At 44.2% G+C, this 21,014-nt stretch overlaps 1 protein-coding gene across 7 annotated transcripts in view; it reads left to right on the top strand.

Moving 5' to 3' along the window:
* The first annotated feature begins 280 nt into the window (after positions 1-280).
* Positions 281-21,014, top strand: part of LOC132407666 (uncharacterized) — a 41,924-nt gene continuing 21,190 nt past the window's right edge. Inside the window, exon 1 of one of the 7 annotated variants that reach the window (XM_059994499.1) lies at positions 281-640. In XM_059994499.1, the coding sequence (XP_059850482.1) occupies positions 530-640 (111 nt within the window). In that variant the 5' untranslated portion in view covers positions 281-529. The other 6 variants (XM_059994496.1, XM_059994495.1, XM_059994497.1 and 3 more) reach the window with 6 other exon arrangements.

Genomic DNA, 21,014 nt, shown 5'->3' with positions numbered 1-21,014 from the left:
TCTAATTGAGACTGTGTCCTGGTAAACTCCAAAGACTCCTATACCGGGGCGACTAGAACCGCACGCGTTAACTGTCTAATCACAGTTTCATAAAGCTGCAAGTTAACTTGCCGACTAAAGTGAGGTTAATAGTTCTTTTGGTAAACTAAGGGTTACTATGAGGAGGCAGGAGATTGGGGTTGAAAGGGGTAATAAATCAGCCGCGAGAAGACTCAGTTGTCAGATCGGCCTAATTCTGCCCCTATAACTTATGCTCTTGTGATTTTGAGCCGAAGCCATTCGTCAACAGTTGACAGTTCTTGAGTGCCGGCTTCGAACAGATAGCAACGCGCCAGGTTACCCGCGACATGGTCCAACCGAGACTTTCTTCGGTGATTCCAAGAACATTTCTTAACAACCTGACCATTTGTTTGAATTGTTTAAATGTTTTTAAACAACTCATTCTTTCGCTGGCAATGTTAAAAAAGCTATTGAGTGAACATTTCTTTATAACAGTACCGAGTTTGCAACATTAACTGCATTAACCTGCATGCGTTCTACTAAATTCGCACAAGTGCGGAGAGGAGCGACCATTCCCGTGATCCGAGCTACATTTGCTGGATTTTTCTGGAGCGTCCTGGGCGGTGAAGGCTGCCACAGGGTAAGTCATGTGGAGGCGTGGAGAACAACGACTCCGCTTTCCGCGGTCAGCTCGGTGAGATGTTCGGAACTCCTCACATGAACATCAGGAGTTTAATGAGAGCCGCAGGCGCTCAGTGGAAAAACGCCAGACGAGAGGGTTGCGGTCGCTGACGTTCCGGCTATGTGTGATTATTATTGTCCCATCATCTATCTCCACCAAGCGTAGAAAGGCTGTGACTGATACTGTCGGAACTTTGTCCCCGAGCCTCGCTTCACTCTCCAACTCCAGAGTATCGCATTCCCAATAGTCAGGGAAAGGGACCGAGAGCACTGTAACCCCCCGAACCGCGAGGATAAGGATCGATCCCACTCCCTGGGTGGCGTGCGGGGCAATGAAGCGCCGTGCGACATCAGCCCCGGGCAACGCCTGCACTTTCCAACACCTGCGCCGCGAAGCGCCACTAGCGACATCCGCGCCAAGCAACTTCGGCATCGTTCAGCCTCTTGTGCCTGGAGGAGACTCGCTTTCGAAGACTGACTCGCCCCCCCCACCCACCCACCCACCCCAGCTGCTCCCCTTCAGCTGCGCTCAAACCGGGGTTGCAATTGGTCCCAGAAATCCCCACCTTCGCCGCTGCGGAATCGCCTGGACCTCGAGGGCTCGCGTATGGGAGCGTTTGGTGCAGTATAATTAACGCAAGTCCGAGCATGCCTTGTTGCCTGCCTTGTGTTCGCATGCCTCCGTGGGGTGTTCAACACTGTGAAGTGTTTCGGATAGTAATTGCCGAGTCCATGCCCGTTTATATGGGAAAGGTACTTGGTCAGTGGAGCTCGGAGTAGATTTCGAACGGCAATGGCGTCTGTACTGCGAAGCATGAGCATCCGTCTCCGCTGCTGTTCTCGGCTACCTCTGCGATTTATCTAGTTTATAAAGACCCCGCTCCCGGCAGCACCTTTCAGAGACAATGCAGTGGCGCTCCATCCTCACCGTGGCTCACTTGTGTTTTATATAGTCTGATGTTATACACTAAATCAAATCGATTCCCGTCACGCCGGTGGCCCCCAGGTGCTGGAAATTGGAGGGACTCAGCATTTGCGGGGGAGGGGGGACACGGACAGTCGGCGTTCCGGGTCAGACTGATGCCGCCCGGCTCACTGAGATCCCCCGGCAGCACCCACTAATCCTCGGCGAACTCATACCGGCGTTAACCGCCTTCCCGACTCGCGTCGTCAACACCGAATCTAGTTTCTGGGTTTCCCCTCGGTGTTACCCGATCCGTCTTCACGGAGGGTCTGGCACGGGGCTCCTACCGACGAAATTAGTCCTATTAGATCGAAAGATCCATTAATCTACTTTCCCCGCAAGTTCCCACCTTAAAAAGCTTGTGAGCGAAAGCCGGAGAGTGAGCAGTTAATTCCAGCTTTTGATCGCAGTTATCGGAAATTATAAACGTAAATGAGCGTTGGGAAGTCCTTTCCCAAAGTCTGTCATGGCAGGCTAGTCAGGAAGATTGGATCCTGCGGATCCAGGGTGAGATAGCGGATTGGATTCAGTGGGAGAAAGCAGAAGGTGATGGTCAAGGGTGTTTCTGCGACTGGTGTGACGCAGGGGGCGGTGCGGGACACCTGTTGTTTGTCATTTGTGTAAATAATTTGGATTTGAATGCAATAGGCATGATTAGTAAGTTTCTGGATGATACTGACTTTGATGGTGTTGTAGGTAGTGTAGAACACAATGTTGTGCAGACCCTTAAACCCTGCTTCCCATATAACCCCCACCTTAAATTCCTCCATATAAAAAAGTACAATGGGATCTTGGTCTGCTTGGTACTTGAGCTGAGGACGTGGTAAATCACTATCAATCCATATAAGTGTGAGGTATTGTTTTGGGGAGATGAAACCAGACTAGGATTTATTCGGGGAACGAAAGGTCCCTATGGAGTGTTATAGAACAGAAGAAACTAGGAGGATAAGTGCACGTTTCACAGAAAGCGATGTTGCAGGTAGATATGGGGTTGCCGTGTACCATTCAGCTAGTTCTTCTAATACACAGTAACAGACTGCAGCAAGCTCAGAACGGGTCAAATTATCAGCACACTTATTACTTGCAAGAGAAAGTCCACCTCCATCAGTTAAGTGGTTGGCAGATAGCTTCAATCTTACAGCTCAAAACTGATAATTTTTTTATACACTAACAGGAGTCCAGTAATTCGTCCTTAATTGCATTCCTTCCTTATCTGCATCGGTCTTACATAAGTCATGTTTGTCTTTAATTAGAGGCATCTCACCCCCACCAACAGCTATGTCCTGTTTTTCTCTGTTGTCAAAACACTCCCTGCCATAAAATACACACCCTGCTATAAAACACACACACACCCTTCTTGCAAGACTTCCATCCAAACAAGTCAACAAACTAGCAGAGCAGCAGAGCATCCTGGGATCACACAGGTTCCAGTTTGTCATGTTACATTTAACAAAAGTCATAAATTCATAAAGACCTCAGGGTTACAGATAGATTTCCACAGGGGGAAGAGCAAAGAAGGGATTCATCTCTCAGGGAACGGACTATGGGAAGTTATGTTGCAGTTATATAAAAGATTACTGAGGCTGTATTTGGAGTACTGTATGCAGTCTTATGGGAACATTTTGTTATAGGAAAGATACTATTAATCTAGAAAGGGTGCAGAAAAGATTTACCAGGATCTTCCCTGGACTCTGGGGCCCGAGTTGCAAGCAGGGATTTCACAGGCTAGGATTTTATTCCTGGAACATAAGAGAGTCAGGGGTGCCCTAATACAAGGAAACACAATAAGAACAAAACAAGCCCATTTAGTGCCAAGTGTCATTGTGTTGCTGTACTGAGGTAATGTTTAAGGTTGTGCGGGTTGGTTCAAGGACCGAATGATTGAAGGGAAGTAGCTGTTCTTTGAACCAGATGGTGTGGGATCTCCGGCTTCTGCACCTCCTGCTGTGAGAAGATGGCTTGGCCTGGATGTTGGGGATCTTTGATGATGGATGTTGCTTTCTTGAGGCAGTGCCTCCTGTAGATGGTACCTCTGGTGGTGAGGGATGTGCCCGTGGTGCTTGGGCAAAGTCGATGACTTTCAGCAACTTCTTACATTCCTGCACATTCAGATTGCTAAACCAGACCATGATAAACCAGTCTGGGTACTTTCAATCGAACATCTGTACAACCTTGTTGGAGTGTTTGGTAAAAAGCCAAACCTCTTTAACATCCTAAGAAAGTAAAGACTTTAATGCACGTTTGTTATGATTGCATCTATGTGCTGGGCTGAGGACAGGTCATCCAATATGCTAACACCCAAGAATTTAAAGCTGCTGACCCTCTCCACCACTGATCCACAACATAGACTGGAGCTTGTTTGTCCTCCTTCCCCTTCCTGAAGTCAATAATCAGCTCTTTAGTTTTGCTGATGTTAAGCAAGAGGGTGTTTTTGTAGCACAGTCTGAGGCAGGCATATTAGCAAATGTTTAAAAGCCATCTGGATATGTAGTAGATGTATACAGTTCTATGAGATTAGCTCACTGGGCAACACAGTTGGCATGGGCCATTTGGGCCAAAGGGCCTGGCTCCATGTTTTCTGTGTCTCTGTGAAGCAATGACATTTGGATGTATGGACAAACGGAGAACCAGTTATTTGTAGAGCGCAGGGACTGAAAACAGGTATATCAGGGGAAATTTATACTGGACAATGCTCGGAAAACCACAGGTAGTCCTGACCACCACATCAAGTAAAGAGTCTGTAGACTCTGGATCAATGTGAAAGAAGTTGCAAAGATGTTGCCAAAGGTTTTGCTCCAGGAAGGAATTGCAGAATAGACCCCTTGCATTGTGAACAAAAGATTGGAGAGATAATGCAATCACACAAAGTTTCCAACAGTGTCTCCACTTGTGGGGAAGAATAAATGTTGGGTTCGTCAGTATAAGATTTCAACGATGCTTCATTTCTTTAAGAGAAGTGGGAGTCCTGGCCTAGTGAACAGTAGAGATGAAATGTGTAGGAGCATAGAATGATTACATAGAAACATACAGTGGTCATGTTTCCCATGACCTTCGTTCCCATCGGAAAAGCAGAAAATGCTGGAAGCACTCAGCAGGTCAGGCAACATCCATGGAAGAAGAAACACAATGTTTCAGATGAGCAATCCTGGAAGTGTCCGGGTGGCTCAAAATCTGAAACCAAGAGCCACCGTGTGGCCAGTGGGATAAGGTGCTAGTGTTCAGCAGAACAGGCTTTACACAGAAAGGGAAGGAACAAGATTCTGATGTAGATGGGAGGAAAGATTGTGTTATCTGAAGATAGAGTGTTTGATAGTTCCAGAAAGTTACAACATGACCAGATGTAAGATGGAAATAGGAGACATAATATACAATGAAGAAAGTCATCAAAAATTGCAGAGGGATCTTGATCAGCTGTATCTGTGAGCCAAGACATGTCAAAAGGATTTCAATTCAGATAAGGGTGAGATATTGAATCACAAACAAGTGAAAATCTGCAGATGCTGGAAATCCAAGTAAGACACACAAAATTCTGGAGAAACTCAGCCATCCAGGCAGCATCTATGGAAAAGAGTAAACAGTCAACATTTTGGGTTAAGACCCTTCATCAGGAGATATTGAATATTGGGAAGTCAAATGAGGGGAGAGTTATAGAACTGAGGGATCCAGGAGTACAGGTACATGGTCCCCTGAATGTGCAGTCACAGGTAGTCAAGGTGGTGAAGAAGGCTTTTTGGCTTGAGTATAAAAGTTGGAATATTATGTTGCAGTTGTGTAAGATGCTGGTGAAACTGCCGTTGAAGTTACATGCACAGTTCAGTCCTGTTGTAACATCAATAAGCTGAAAAGAGTGAAAAGAGCATTTATGAGTACATCGCCCAGACTCGAGAGCCTAAGTTATAGGGAGTAGTTAGGAAGGTCAGGAGTTTATTAATTGAGGGAAGTCCTTATAAAGGTATATAGAATCTTGAGGAAATGTCAGGGATAAGGAGGGCACAGTTTTGAGGTGGGACAGTCCAGCTTTAAAAGGGACCTAAAGGGCATCTTGTGCCCTCCAATTTTTGATTTCAAATTTCTGGCATCTGCAGTTTAAAAAAATAATTTAATTAGTATTACTTTTGGCATTGCTCTTATTCCAGAGTTCAGATGGGGACACTTCAACTCACGACATTTCATCCCTTTTCTGATGGTATCTTTGTCCAGAACTGGCACTGGAATTGGGTTATGAATGTCACATGTACAGTGAGAAGTTTATCTTGCATACTGTTCGTACAGATCAATTCATTACACAGAACGTAGCATAAAGTCAAACGGCTTTAGAGGAAGTTCTGCGCGGGGAAATAATAGGGTACAGGTCAGAACGAGGCAGAGTGTGAGGTCAGGAGTCCACCTTATCATACTAGGGAACCATGCAATAGTCATATAACGGCAGGGTGGAAGCTATCCTTGAGCCTGGTAGTACATGCTCCCTGGTTTTTGATTTATCTGTCTGATCAGAGAAGGGTGAACAGAGGGAGAGAAATAGTGTTTTCCCAAGAAAAAAGCTGAACCCAAGGCATTTACACATATGTAAAGAGCAGGGGGGTGGCTGGACCAATTAGGAATTGAAGAAGAAACACATGCCTGGAGGTGGGGGAAGCCCCTAATGAAGACTTTGCTTCAGTATTTGCCAGTGAGAGGGACCTTGATGATTGTGAGGACAGAGTCATATAGACTGATATAACGTGTAAACGTTACGAAGGAAGATGTGCTGGAGCTTCAAAAAAACTTGATGATAGGTAAATCCCCAGGCCGGACAGGAGGCAGGGGAAGAGAATGCTGCCCCTTTGGCGATGATCCTCACAGAAGTAGTATCAGATGATTGGAGGGTGGTAAATGTTATTCCTTTGTTCAAGAAAGGGAGTAGAGTTAACCCGAAGAATTATAGACCTGCTTCAGTGGTGGGCAAATTATTGGAGAAGATTCTTAGAGACAGGATTCATGAGCATTTGCAGAAGCATAGTATGATTTGGGATACTCAGCTTTGTGAGAGGTAAGTCATACTTCAAAAGCATGATTAAATTATTTGAGGATGTGGAGAGCACATTGATGAAGGTAGAGAAGTGGATGCCGTGTATATGGATTTTAGTGAGACATTTGATAAGGTTCCCCATGCTAGGCTCATTCACAAAGTCAGGAGCTATGTGATCCAGGGAAACCTGACTATGAGAATTCAGAAATGGCTTGCTCATAGAAGGCATAAAGTGGTAGTAGGTGGGGTGTATTATGTCTGTAGTTTGGTGACCAGTGGTGTTAGACCTTAAGACTATTAAGACATAGCTGAATTAGGCCATTCAGCCCATTGAGCCTGCTCCACCATCATAGCTGACTTATTATCCCTCTCAACCCTGTTCTCTTGCTTTCGACGCACTGACTAATCAAGAAACTATCAACCTCCGCTTTAAATACGGTGGATTCTGGTTAAATGGGATCAGTATATTTTGGCCCAATTAATTGGCTACCCCAATTAGCTGAAATTTCATGGAAGTAGCTAAAAAGATATAAAAAGACAAACTAAGTTACAAATCATGTGTTAAAATGAAATACAGAACAAATTAGAACAGTACCAATACTACTACAGTACTATAAACCTTGGTTCCAAGGTTGTCAAGCCAAGGAGTGGTAATGCAGACAAGGTCCCACTGTCGAAAAGTGCTCCTCACGGCGTGCGCCTCAAATGGCCTCTGACAACCAAGTCCAACTCCTGACCTTCTCGTGTGGCTTAGCCTCTAAGCCTGGCGGAACTGTTTCTACTGACAGGAGAAGGGACGAAGGTGGGTCCTGGTGCCTTAAAACCAGTGCTTTGGGTAGATGAAGCTTGTCAGCCTGGGAAGTCAGTCCATCTAAGAGAGGGAAATCTCTGATTTCAAACCTCCGCTGCCTTGCGGCCAGACCCGCTTATGGAAAAGTCTTCGGGAGTAAACCCTGAGGACAAATCCGGAGCTGGAGTCCCTAAGGCAGTCCAACGTTACCTTCAACCTCGTTCTGGCAACTCCTGAGCTGACATCGGTGCCAAGCTGTATCGGCCTTTGCCCTTCCCTTGGACAACATCGGTGGCGTGGAGAGGGGAGACTTGCAGCATGGGCAACTGCCGGTCTTCCATACAACCTTGCCCAGGCCTGCGCCCTGGAGAGGGCACAGATCCATGGTCTCGCGAGACTAATGGATGCCACACTATAAAACTGTGTATTAATACTTAATCAACAGAGGAATTAATCCGCGTTACATTCTTTTATCTGTAAATGAACAAAATCAGCGCAGTCACCTTGTACAGATAATGGACTGCCTTCATATAATGCTGTGAAAGATTGCATCCTCTAAATAATTCATTTTCATTGTAACATTCAAGATGATTGTTAATACCTTCAAATTTGTTGTCCCTAACTTGTTGAAGTAATGAAATCATTTCATTTTCACTCTGGCACCTGCAAGCCAAAAGAAAGGGATGACATAGGATCGGAAGGTGTAGTTTTTATGGGTTGAGTTAAGGGTAAAAGGACCCTAATGGCAGTTTTATACAGGCCTCCAAACAGCAGCCAGGATGTGGATTACAAATTACAGCAGGAGATAGAAAAATCATGTCAGAAGGGCAATGTCATGATAATCGTTGGGGATTTTAACATGAAAGTGGATTGGGGAAACCAGGCCAGTACTGGACGTCAAGAGAGAGAATTTGTAGAATGTCTAAGGGATGGCTTTTTAGAACAGCTTGTTGTTGAACCCACTAGGGGATCGGCTGTGCCCGATTGGGTGTTGTGCAATGATCCAGAGGTGATAAGAGAGCTTAAGGTTAAGGAACACTTAGGGAACAGTGATCACAATATGATTGAGTTCACTTTGAAACTTGAGAAGGAGAAACTAAATTCCGATGTGTCGGTATTTCAGTGGAAGAAAGGAAATTACAATGGCACGAGAGGGGAACCGGCCGAGGTTGACTGGAAAGGGACACTCCCAGGAAGAACAGCAGAGCAGCAATGGCTGGAGTTTCTGCGAAAAATGAGGGAAGTGCAAGACAAGTACTTTCCAAGTAAGAAGAAATTTTCGAATGGAAGAAGGACACTACCGTGGCTGACAAGTGAAGTCAGATCCAAAGTAAAAGCAAAAGAGAGGGCATACAGGAAGCCAAAGCCAGTGGGAAGATAGAGGATCAGGAAACTTTTAAAAACTTGCAGAAGGAAACTAAGGAGGTCATTAGGAAGGAAAAGATGAATTATGAATGGAAGCTGGTGACTAATATCAAAGAAGATACTAAAAGCTTTTTTAAGTATATAAGGGTAAAAGAGAGTTGAGGGTTGATATAGGACCAATAGGAAATTACACTGGAGATATTGTAATGAGAGACACAGAGATGGCAGAAGAACTGAATGTGTATTTTGCATCAGTCTTCACAGTGTACCAGACATCTGCAGTATACCAGACATTCAAGAGTGTCTGAGAAGTGAAGTTTGTGCAGTGAAAATTACGACTGAGAAGGTGCTCAGGAAGCTTAATGGTCTGAGGGTGGATAAATCTCCTGGACCTGATGGAATGCACCCTTGGGCTCTGAAAGAAATAGCTGGAGAGATTGTGGAGGCATTGACAATGATCTTTCAAGAATCAATAGATTCTGGCATTGTACTGGATGACTGGAAAATTGCAAATGTTACTCCGCTATTTAAGAAGGGTGGGAGGCAGCAAAAAGGAAACTATAGACCTGTTAGCCTGACATCAGTTGTTGGAATCGATTGTTAGGGATGAGATTACAGAGTACCTGGAGGCACATGACTAGATTGGCCAAAGCCAGCATGGTTTCTTGAAAGGAAAATCCTGCCTGACTAACTTACTGCAATTTTTTGAGGAAATTACAAGCAGGGTAGACAAAGGAGATGCAGTAGATGTGATGTACTTGGATTTTCAGAAGGCCTTTGACAAGATGCTGCACATGAGGCTGCTTAGCAAGATAAGATCCCGTGGAATTACAGGGGAGTTACTAGCATGGGTGGAGCATTGGCTGATTGGCAGAAAACAGAGAGTCGGAATAAAGGGATCCTATTCTGGCTGGCTGCCGGTTACCAGTGGAGTTCCAGAGGGGTTGGTGTTGGGACTGCTGGTTTTTACAATGTATGTCAATGACTTGGATTATGGGCTTAATGGATTTGTAGCTAAATTTGCTGATGATAAAAAAATAGGTGGAGGAGCGGGTAGTGTTGAGGAAACAGAGAGCCTGCAGAGAAACTTAGATAGTTTAGGGGAATGGGCAAAGAAGTGGTAAATGAAATACAATATTGGAAAGTGTATGGTCATGCATTTTGGTGGAAGAAATAAAGAGGCAGACTATTATTTAGAAGGGGAGAACATTCAAAATGCAGAGATGCAAAGGGACTTGGGAGTCCTTGTGCAAGATACACTTAAGGTTAACCTCTAGGTTGAGTTGGTGGTGAAGAAGGCGAATGCAATGTTAGCATTCATTTCTAGAGGAATAGAGTATAAGAGTAGGGATGTGATATTGAGGCTCTATAAGACACTCATGAAACTATACTTGGAGTATTGTGTGCAATACTTATTTTAGAAAGGATATACTGACATTGGAGAGGGTTCAGAGAAGATTCACAAGAATGGATTCCAGGAATGAAAAGGTTACCATATTGAGGAATGTCTGGCAGCTCTTGGGCTGTATTGCCTGGGGTTCAGGAGAATGAGGGGGGATTTCACAGAAACTTTCTGAATGTTAGAAGGCCTGAACAGGTTAGATATGGCAAAGTTATTTCCTATGATGGGGATCCTAGATCAAAAGGGCATGACTTCAGGATTAAAGGACATCCATTTAGAACAGAGATCTGTAGAAATTACTTTAGTCAGAGGCTGATAAATCTGTGGAATTTGGTGGAGGCCAAGTCATTGGGTGTATCTAAGACAGAGATAGATAGGTTCTTGATTAGCCAGGGCATCAGAGGTTATGGGGAGAAGGCAGGGGAGTGGGGATGAAGGGAAGAATTGGATCAGCCCATGATTGAATGGAGGAGCAGACTCGATGGGCTGAATGGCCTACTTCTGCTCTTATATCGTATGGCCTTATGGTCTTAAACTTGAATACCTGAAACTGCAGTGAGCAAAACAGTTCTGAACTGTCTAACTGCTTATTTCTCACAAATATCAGTGACAAAAAAAATCACTGCTTTTGAACACGAGTGCACACAACAGATGTATTTTAAAATTGTTCACTTGAAGCACAGTGTAGTGTTTAACAACTGTGCAAGTGCACACAACTGACACTAGTTAGAAACTGTTCGGCAACGGTCAGTGACTTTGTGTCCCAAATAAATGAAGTGAATCCTGGCTATTTTCTCGTTTAATTTTTGTTCTTTAAGAGTTGTCTGAAATAAGCAGCTGACCGATTAAATAATAGCCCAGTTAACCAGAATTTAATGTATATTCAATGACTTGGCCTCCACAGATGTCTGCTGCAATAAATTCCACTGCTTAACTACCCTCTAGTTAAAGAAATTCCTTCTCATCTGTGTTCTAAATGGGCATTCCTCTATTCAGAGGCCGTGCCCACTGGTCTTAGAAGACTCACTCACGATAGGAAACATCCTCTCCACATCCACTCTATCTAGGCCTTTAAACGTTCAGCGGGTTTCAATGAGATCTCCCCACCACCCCATTTTTCTAAACTCCAGTGAGATCAGGGCAAGAGACATCATATAGTACATAAATCCTTTCATTTCCAGATTCATTCTTGTGAACTTTCACCAATGCGAGCATATCCTTCTTTTTGGATAAGAGGCCCAAACTGCTCACAATACTCCGTGCGGTCCAGCCAATGCCCTATAAATACCAGCACTTATATTCTAGTCCTCTCGAAATGAATGCCAACATTACCATCCTCACTACCTTCCCCACCACCGGCTCAACCTGCAAGTTGACCTTTAGGGAATCCTGCACGAGGTCTCCCAAGTCCACTTGCACCTCTGATTTTTGAATATTCTCCCCATTTAGAAAATAGTCTATCCTTTTCTCCTACTACTAAAGTGCATGTCTATACAATTCCTGACTCTGTATTCCATCTGCTACTTTTTTGCCTATTCCTCCAATCTGTCTTGGTCCTTTTACAGACTCCTGCTTCCTCAACACTACTTGCTCCTCCACCTATCTTCATATCATCCAAAGCCATTAATTGAGACATCTAAGTTATTGGCACACAACTTGAAAAGAAACAGCCCCAACATCAACCCTGTGGAACACCACTAGCCGCTGGTAGCCAACCAGAAAAGACCCTTCTTATTCCCACACGTTGCCTCCTGCTGGTCAGCTAGTCTTCTATCCATGCAAGTATCTTTCCTGTAATACCATGGGCTCTAATCTTGTTAAGCAGCTTCATGTGTGGCACCTTATCAAGACTTTCTGATGATCCAAGTAAACCACATGCACTGATTCTCCTCTGTTTATCCTGCCTGCTATTCCCTCAAAGAATTCCAACAAACTTATCAGGCAAGATTTCCCCTTAAGGAAACCATGCTGACTTTGGCCTATTTAATCATGTGCCTCCAAGTACCCCCAAAACCCTATCATTAATAATGGACTCCAACAATTTACCAACCACTGAGGTCAGGCTAACACACCTATAATTTCCTTTCTTCTACCTCCTTCCTTTCTTCAAGAGTGGAGTGAGATTTGTAACTTTTCGGTTCTCCAGAACTTAAAGATTCTTGAAGTATTACTAATACCTCCACAAACTCTTCAGCTACCTCTTTCAGAACCCTGGGGTGTAGTCCATCTGGTCCAGGTGACTTACCCTACCTTCAGACCTTTCGGCTTCCCACGCACCTTTTCTTTAGTAATAGCATCTACACTCACTACTGCCCCCTGACACTCTTGAATTTCTGGCATACTGCCAGAGTCTGCCACAGTGAAGAATGATGCAATATACTTATTACGTTTGTCCGCCATTCCTTTGTTCCCCGTTACCACCTTGCTGACATTATTTTCCAGTGGTCAGATATCCACTCTCACCTCTCTTTTATTCTGCATATGCTGTATCTGAAAAATACTTCTGGTGTTTTCTTTAAAAAGTATTGGCAAACTTACCTTCATATTACCAGGCTTTCTTCCTTTCTGGATCTTTTAGTTGCCTGTGGTTGGTTAGAGTCATAGAACACAACAGCACTGAGACAGACCCTTTGGAATGCCTAGTCCATCCTGAACCATTAATTGGTCTAGTTCCATCAACCTGCACCTGGATCATAGCCCTACACACCCTTCCCCTTCACGTACCTTTCCAAATTTCTATTCAATTTTGAAATCAAATCCAAATCCATCACTTGTGCTGGCGTCTCATTCCACACTCTTACCACCTCCGGGTGAAGTCGATCCCCCTCATGTTCCCCTTAAACGTTCCACCTTTCAGCCTTAATCCGTGACTTCTAGGTGTAGTCTCACCCAACCTCAGTGGAAAAAGCCTGTTTGCATTTACCCTATTTATGCCCTTCATAATTTTGCATACCTCAATCAAATTTCCCCTCATTTTCCTACGTTCTAGAGAATAAAGTCCTAAGCTATTCAATCTTTCCTTATAACTCAGTCCTCAAGTCCTGGCAATTTCCCTGTAAATTTTCTCTGTATTCACATCCTTCCTGTAGATCGGTGACCAAAACTGCACACAATACTCCAAATTAGGCCTCACCAATATCTTATAGAATTTCAGCAAAACATCCCAAATCCTGTAATCAATGCATTTAATTATGAAGGCCAATTTGCCATAAGTTTTCTTTACAACCTTATCTATCTGTGATGCCACTTTCAAGGAATTATGGACCTGTGTTCCCAGAACCCTTTGTTCTATTGCACTCCTCAATTCCCTACCAATCCACTGTGTAGGACCCTGGTTGGTTCTCCCAAAGTGCAACACCTCACACTTGTCTGCATTAAGTTCTGTCTGCCAGATTTCAGCCCATTTTTCCAACTGGTGGTCCAGATCCCTCTGCGAGCTTTGATAATCTTACTCACTGTCCATGACCCCCTTCAAACTTGGTGTCATCCGCAAATTTGCTGATCCACTTTCCCATGTTATCAGTCAGATTATTTATATAGATGACAAGCAACAAAGGACCCAGCACCGATCCCTGCAGCACACCATTAGTCACAGGCCTCCAGTCAGAGAGGAAATCATCCACTACCACTCTCTGGCTTCTCCCACAAAGCCAATCCCTAATCCAATTTACTACCTCATCTTGAATGCCAATTGATGGACCCTTTTTGACCAACCTCCCTTGTCAAAGACATTGATAAAATCCATGCGGACAGCAACTACATCTTACTTTCATCAATTCTACTGGTAACTTCCTTGAAAAACTCCATAAGATTGGTTAGACATGATCTACCGTGCACAATGCATGCTGATTATCCCTAATCTGATCCTGTCTATCCAAATAGTTATATATATGGTCCCTTGGAACACCTTCCAACAACTTTCCCACTGCTACTGTCAGGCTCACCAGCCTATAATTTCCTCATTTATTTTTAGAACCTTTCTTAAACAGCAGAACAATGTTAGCTACCCTGCAATCCTCTGACACCTCACCCGTGGCTAAAGATGTTTTAATTATCTCTGTTAGAGCTTCTGCAGTTTCTGCACTAGCCTCCCACAGGGTCTGAGGGAACATCTTGTTACACCCTGGGGACTTATCCACCTAAATTTGTGTCAAAACAGCAAACGGCCTCTCCTCTGTAATCTGTCTAGGGTTCATGACCTCAAAGCTGCTATTTTGCCTCACCCCTGTAGACTCTGAGCCCATCAGTAGTAAATACAGATGCAAAATATCCATCTCCACTATCTCTTTAGGCTAGACTCATTGATTGCCAATCTGATCTTCCAAATTTTATTTTTTTCCTGTTGCTATCCTTTTGTTCTTTACATATATGTCGAAACACTGAGGACTCTTCGTCACTTTGTCTGCTAGTGCAGCCTCATGCCTTTGTTTAGCCCTCCCAATTTCCTTCTTAAGGCTCCTCTTGCATTTCTTATATTCCTCAAGCACCTCATTTGTTCCTACCTGCCGACACCTGCTATGCACCTCCTTTATTTTCTTAAACCAAGTTTTTAAAAGCTTTCCAGTCCTCTCGCTTCCCACTAATTTTTTGCAATATTACATGAGTCCTGCTGAAGAATTTCAATCCAAAACATTGACTGTACTCTTTTCCATAGATGCTGCCTGGTATTTTATGTATGCTGCTGGGATTTCCAGCATCTTCAGAATTTCTCTTATTTGTAAATATTACATGCTGCCTCTTTTCCTGTTATGCTATCTTTGACATCCTGGGTGCCTCATCCTCCCTTCAGGATACTTTTTCATCTTTGGGATTTGGGATCCTGCACCTTCCAATTGTCCCCAGAAACTCCAGCCATTGCTGGTGGTTTTCTGGAACCCAGGCTCTTTGTGATTTTTGTACAGCAAAGGACTTGGATCAGAAAGTGGAAGGGTGGGTTGGTGATTTTGCTTGGTGGAGTCATGGACAGCACGGAGAGTTATCGTAGGTTGCAACGGGATATAAACAAGATGCAGATCTGGGATGAGAAGTGGCAGATGGATTACAACCCAGAATAGTGTCAGGTGATTTACTTTGGAAAGTCAAATTTGATGGCAAATCAATGGTAGGATGTTTAACAGTATGTTGGCGCAAAGGGATCTTGCAGTCCATATTCAAGGATTCCCCAAAGTTGCTGCGCAAGTTGATAGAGTTGTTAAGCAGGTGTATGATGTGTTGGCCTTTGTTAGTCAAGGGATTGAGGTCAAGGGCTGCGGAGTAATGTTGCAACTCAATAAAACCCTGGTTAGATTGAATATTGTGTTCAATTCTGTTTGGCTCATGTGGAAGCTTTAGAGAGGGTGCAAAGGAGATTTATCAGGAAGCTGCTTGGATTAGACAACGTGGTTTTTAACAATAAGATCATAAGAAACAGGAGAAGAATTAGATCATTTAGCCCATCGAATCTGCTCCACCATTTCATCACGGCTGATCCAATTTGCCTTTCAGCCCTAATCTCCTGCCTTCTCCCCATATCTCTCCATGCCCTGACCATTCAAGAATCTATCAATCTCTGCCTTAAATATACATAAACACTTGTCCTCCACAGCTGCCCATGGCAAAGAATTTCACAGATTCACCACTCTCTGGCTAAAAGAAAATTCCTCCTCATCTCCATTCTAAAAGCACAGTGCTCTATTCTGAGGCTCTCCCACCATAGGAAACATCCTCTCCACACCCAGTCTGTCAAGGCCTTGCACCATTCAATAACTTTCAACGCAGTCACCCCTTATTCTCCTGAATTCCAGTGAGTACAGGCCCAGGGCCATCAAACACACTTCATATAACAAGCCTTTCAATATTGGAATTATTTTCGTGAACCTCCTTTGAACCCTCTCCAGTTTTAATACATCCTTTCTAAGAGAAGGGGCCCCAAACTGCTCCAGTTCTTCATTAAGTCTCAACATTACATCCTTAATTTTGCTGTATATCATGGTCCTCTTGCAATGCATGCTAACACTGCTTTTGTCTTCCTCACCACAGACGTAACCTACAAATTAAGTTTTTGGGAATCCTGCAAAAAATCCCTTCATGCCTCAGTGTTATTTGGATTTTCTCTCCATTTAGAAATTAGTCAACTCTTTCATCTCTTCTACCAAAGTGCATGACCATACAATTCCCAACATTATATTCCATCTGCCTCTTCTTTGCCCATTCTCTGAATTGATCAAGGTCCTTCAGTAGCCTCTCTACTTCCTTAAAACTACCAGCCCCTCTTCCTATCTTCATATCATCTGCAAACTTTGCAACAAACCCATCAATTCCATCATCCACATCATTGACATATGACGTAAAAAGAATTGGTTTCAACACACACCCCTGTGGAAAGCTACTAGTTACTGGCAGCCAGCCAGAAAAGGCTCCCTTTATTCCCACTCTTTGCCTCCTGCCAATCAGCCACTGCTTCATCCATGCCAGTATCTTTCCATTAATACCATGGGTATGTAGCTTGTTAAGCCTCATGTGTGGCATCTTGTCAAAGGCCTTCTCCTCTGTCTACCCTGCTTGTTTTTCTCCAAAGAATCCCAACAGATTTGTCATGCAAGGTTTTCCATTGAGGAAACCATGTCCCTTTTTATCATGTACCTCAAAGTATCCTGAGAACTCATCCTTAATAATTGACTCCAACAGCTTCTCAACTAGTGAGGTCAGACTGCAGTTACCTTTCTTCTGCCTCTCTCCCTTCGTAAAGAATGAAGTAACATTTGCAATCTTCCAGTCTTCCAGAAGCATTCCAGAATCAAGTGATTTTTGAAAGATCGTTACTAATACCTCCACAATCTCTTCAGCTACCTCTTTCAGAGCTCTGGAGTGTAGTCCATCTGGTCCAGGTGAGTTATCGACCTTCAGACCTTTCAGTTTCACAAGAACCTTCTCTCTAGTAATGGTAAATTAGTTTCATGCCCCATGACACCTGAAACTTCCACTATACTGCTAGTGTCTTCCGCAAAGAAGGATGATGCAAAATACTTATTCAGTTTGTCTGCCATTTCCTGGTCCCCCATTACGACCTCTCCAGCATCATTTTCCATCAATATCCACTCTTGCTTCTCTTTTACCCTTTATGTATCTGAAGAAACTTTTGGTATCCTCTTTAATATTACTGGCTAGCTTACTTTCATATTCCATCTTTACCTTCTTAATGATTTTTTTGTTGCCTTTGGTTGGTTTTGAAGAGCTTCCCAATCCTTTAATTTCCCACTAAACTTTGCTCTATTATAATTCCCTCTCTTTGGGTTTTATGTTGGCTTTGACTTCCCTTGTTAGCCACAGTTGTGTCATCTTTCCTTCAGAATACTTCTTCCTCTTTGGGATATGTATATCCTGTGCCTTCCGAATTGCTTCCAAAACGTCCAGCTGTTGCTGCTCTGATTTCATCCCTGCCAGTGTTTTTTCCGATCAATTCTGGCCAACTCCTCTCTCATGCCTCTGCAGTTCCCTTTACTCCACTGCCATGCAGATATATCTGACTTTAGCTTCTCCTTCTCAAATTTCAGAGTGAGTTTAGTCATATTATGATCACTTTCCCAGAAAGGCTCTTTTACCTTAACCCCTGTAATCAAATCTGGGTCATTGCACACCACCCAGTCCGGAAGAGCTGATCCCCTAGTGGGCTCAACCACAAGCTACTCTAAAAAAACTATCAGACACTTTAGAAATTCTCCCTCCTGTAATCCAGCACCAACCTGATTTTCCCAATCTACCTGCATATTGAAATCCCCCCATGACTATAGTAACATTGCCCTTTTGGCATGCATTTTCTATCTTCCATTGTAATTTGTAGATCACATCCTTACTACTATTTGGTAGTCTGTATACAGCTGGTATCAAGGTCTTTTTATTCTTGCAGCAATTGAACACCTTCTGACCCTATGTCACCTCTTTCTAATGATTTGATTTTACTTTTTGCCACAGAACAATGCCCTCCCTCTGCCTTCCTGCCTATCCTTTCGATACAATGTGTATCCTTGGACACTAAGCTCCCAGCTATAATCTTCTTTCAGCCGTGATTCCGTGTTGCCTACAGCATCATACATGCCAAACTGCCACTGTGTTATGTTCATCCACCTTATTCCGTATACTGCGTGCATTTAAATATAACACCTTCAGCCCTGTATTCACCCTTTACGATTTTGTCCGCCTTTTACATTGGAAAACATCCAGTTGATTGCAGTTTTTTCCTATCAACAGCCTCTCCTTATTACACATTGCCTCTGTTTGTAAACCAGCCATCTCATCTTCAGCTCTGTCACCTGCCTTTCCTACGATACTTCTTGCATTGAAATATACACAGCTCAGGACACTAGTCACACCATGCTCAACCTTTTGATCCCTAACTTTGACTGAAGTCTCACCAACATCTGTCTCCACAATTTCTCCACTAACTGTTCTGGCACTCTGGTTCCCAGTCCCCTGCAACTCTCATTTAACAAAGCTTCCTGTTAGAATATTAGTCCCCCAACAGTTCAGGTGCAAATGGCCCCTTCTATAAATGTCCTATATTCCCTGGAAGAGAGTCCCAAGATCCAAAAATCTTAAACCCTCCATCCTACACTAACTCCATAACCACTTGTTAAACTGTATTATCTTTCTAATTCTAGCCTCATTAACATGTGGCATGGGTAGCAACCCTGAGATCACAACCTTGGAGGTCCTGCCCTTTAACTTGGCATCCAATTCCCTGAACTTCCTATGCAGAGCCTCATCAGTTGCCCTACCCCTGTCACTGGTACCTACATTGACCATGACTTCTAGCTGTTCCCCCTTCCACTTAAGAATGCTGGGGACTCGAACTGAGATATCCTGGACCCTGCCACCCAGGAGTCGACATACCATCTTGGAATCTTGTTCTCATACACAAAACCTCCTGGCTGTTCCCCTAACTAACAAATCCCCTATCACCACAGTGTCCCTCTTCTTCCCCCTTCCCTTCTGAGTCACAGAGGCAGACTCAGTGCCAGAGACCAGACCACTGTGACTTTCCTCTGTTAGGACAACCCTCCTGTCAGTATCCAAAGTGATATAGCTGTTGTTGAGGGGGTTGACCACAGGGGTAAACTCTGCACTGGCTCCTTAACCCCTTCCTGACTGTCACGCATTCTCCTGTGTCCTGCACCTTGCGTGTAACTACCTCTTTACATGTCCTGTCTATCACCCACTCAGCCTCACAAATGATCCGGAGTTCACCCAGTTCCATCTCCAAACTCCTTAATGTGGATTGTTAGAAGCTGCAGCTGAATGCACTTTGTGCAGTTGTGTCATCAGGGACACTGGAGCCTCGAAGAACTCAAGCCACATGATCACCACTCGGACTCTGTCTACTCAGATGATGGCCACTGCACTTGCCCCTGCCTTCCTTTAATCTGCCCTTGCTAATCAATCCCAAACACCGATTGGTCACTGGTCAAAGCTCCTTTTCGCTGTCGTGAACCGCTGCTGCATTTTCTACTCGGGCAGTGGACCTGAGTGAAATTCGCTCCCCTCAAACCTTCTGATGTCTGGATTGGTCACCGGTCAAAGCTCTTTTATCAAGTTTGATCAAGCCAGAGTTTTTCTCTTTGGATGACAGAGCCAGACAAGGTGATAGGAGACATAGCCTGAGTGGATATTCCCAGAGTGGAAATAGCTGATACAATGGGCATAATTTTAAGGTGATTGGGGGTAAGTATGGGGGGATGTTAGAGGTAAGTTTTTTACACAGAGAATGCTGAGGGTGCCCTGCTGGGGTGGAGGGGGCAGAAGAGGCACATATGTTAGGGGTATTTAAGAAACTCTTAGATGGGCACATGGATGATATAAAAATGGAGGGCCTTGTAGGAGAGTAGAATGAGATTGATTTTAAAGTAGGTTAATTGTCAGCACAACATTGTGGGCTGAAGGGCCTGTACTCTGCTATAATGCTCTGTGTTCTACCTTCTTAAACCAGGGAATGCCTGGCAGCTGGCTCATGGGGTCATTAGTAATGGCAGTGGGCCTGGTCTGGCTGAGAGAGGGGTGAAGTCATACGCTGGGCTGACTGTGGGAGGTGTGAATGCAAGGAAATGGTCAGAGGAAGGACTAAGGAATGCTGGAGTTGTGAGATACCAGGAGTACAAGATAAATGAGGACACCGTAAGCATATTGCCAATTGGGGAATGTCTGTCAAGGACTGAGTCAGTGCCGAGATCGGTACCCTTTCGTTCGAACAATGTGGAGCTGCTGAAGTCAATATTGAGTCGAGAGAGCAGTAAGCTGCCTTGTCAGGCTTTGTTTGAATGCTGTAGGAGCCCAAAAGAGGAACCAGTGGAGTGGAATGCAGAGATGAAGAGACAAAGAGCTGTAATTTGGATAGGTACATGGATGGGAGGGGTATGGAAGGCAGATCAATGGGACTAGGCAGCTTGGCAGATACTAGATGGGCAGAAGGGCCTGTTTCTGTGACCCTATGACTTCAGTGTCTCGGACAGAGGCAAATTTGTTTGTCCACAATCTCACCAGCAGGGAGACCAATGGAACTGCAGGAAGCCTGGGAGTGCACGGTTCAAAGGTTTGCCTTTTATTTCTTCTGTCAGTGGTGATCAGAGGCAGTGTGGATGCTGAACAACTGCATCTGTTTCCATGGAAACACCAGCATCATCTCAGCTCACTTTCACCATGGGAATTGCTCAGTAAACAAGACTTCCAGCAGCTGTACAGCCGCAGTACCACACTCATATCCCCACACACCCCTCCTGTGGTAAAGTCACCCACACACACACCTACACACACAGTACATACACTCATACACAGT

The sequence above is a fragment of the Hypanus sabinus genome, chromosome 18 (assembly GCF_030144855.1).
Source record: "Hypanus sabinus isolate sHypSab1 chromosome 18, sHypSab1.hap1, whole genome shotgun sequence".
NCBI lineage: Eukaryota > Metazoa > Chordata > Chondrichthyes > Myliobatiformes > Dasyatidae > Hypanus > Hypanus sabinus.
The sequence above is the reverse complement of the archived record's forward strand: the minus strand, read 5'-3'. Positions and strand labels throughout refer to the sequence as shown.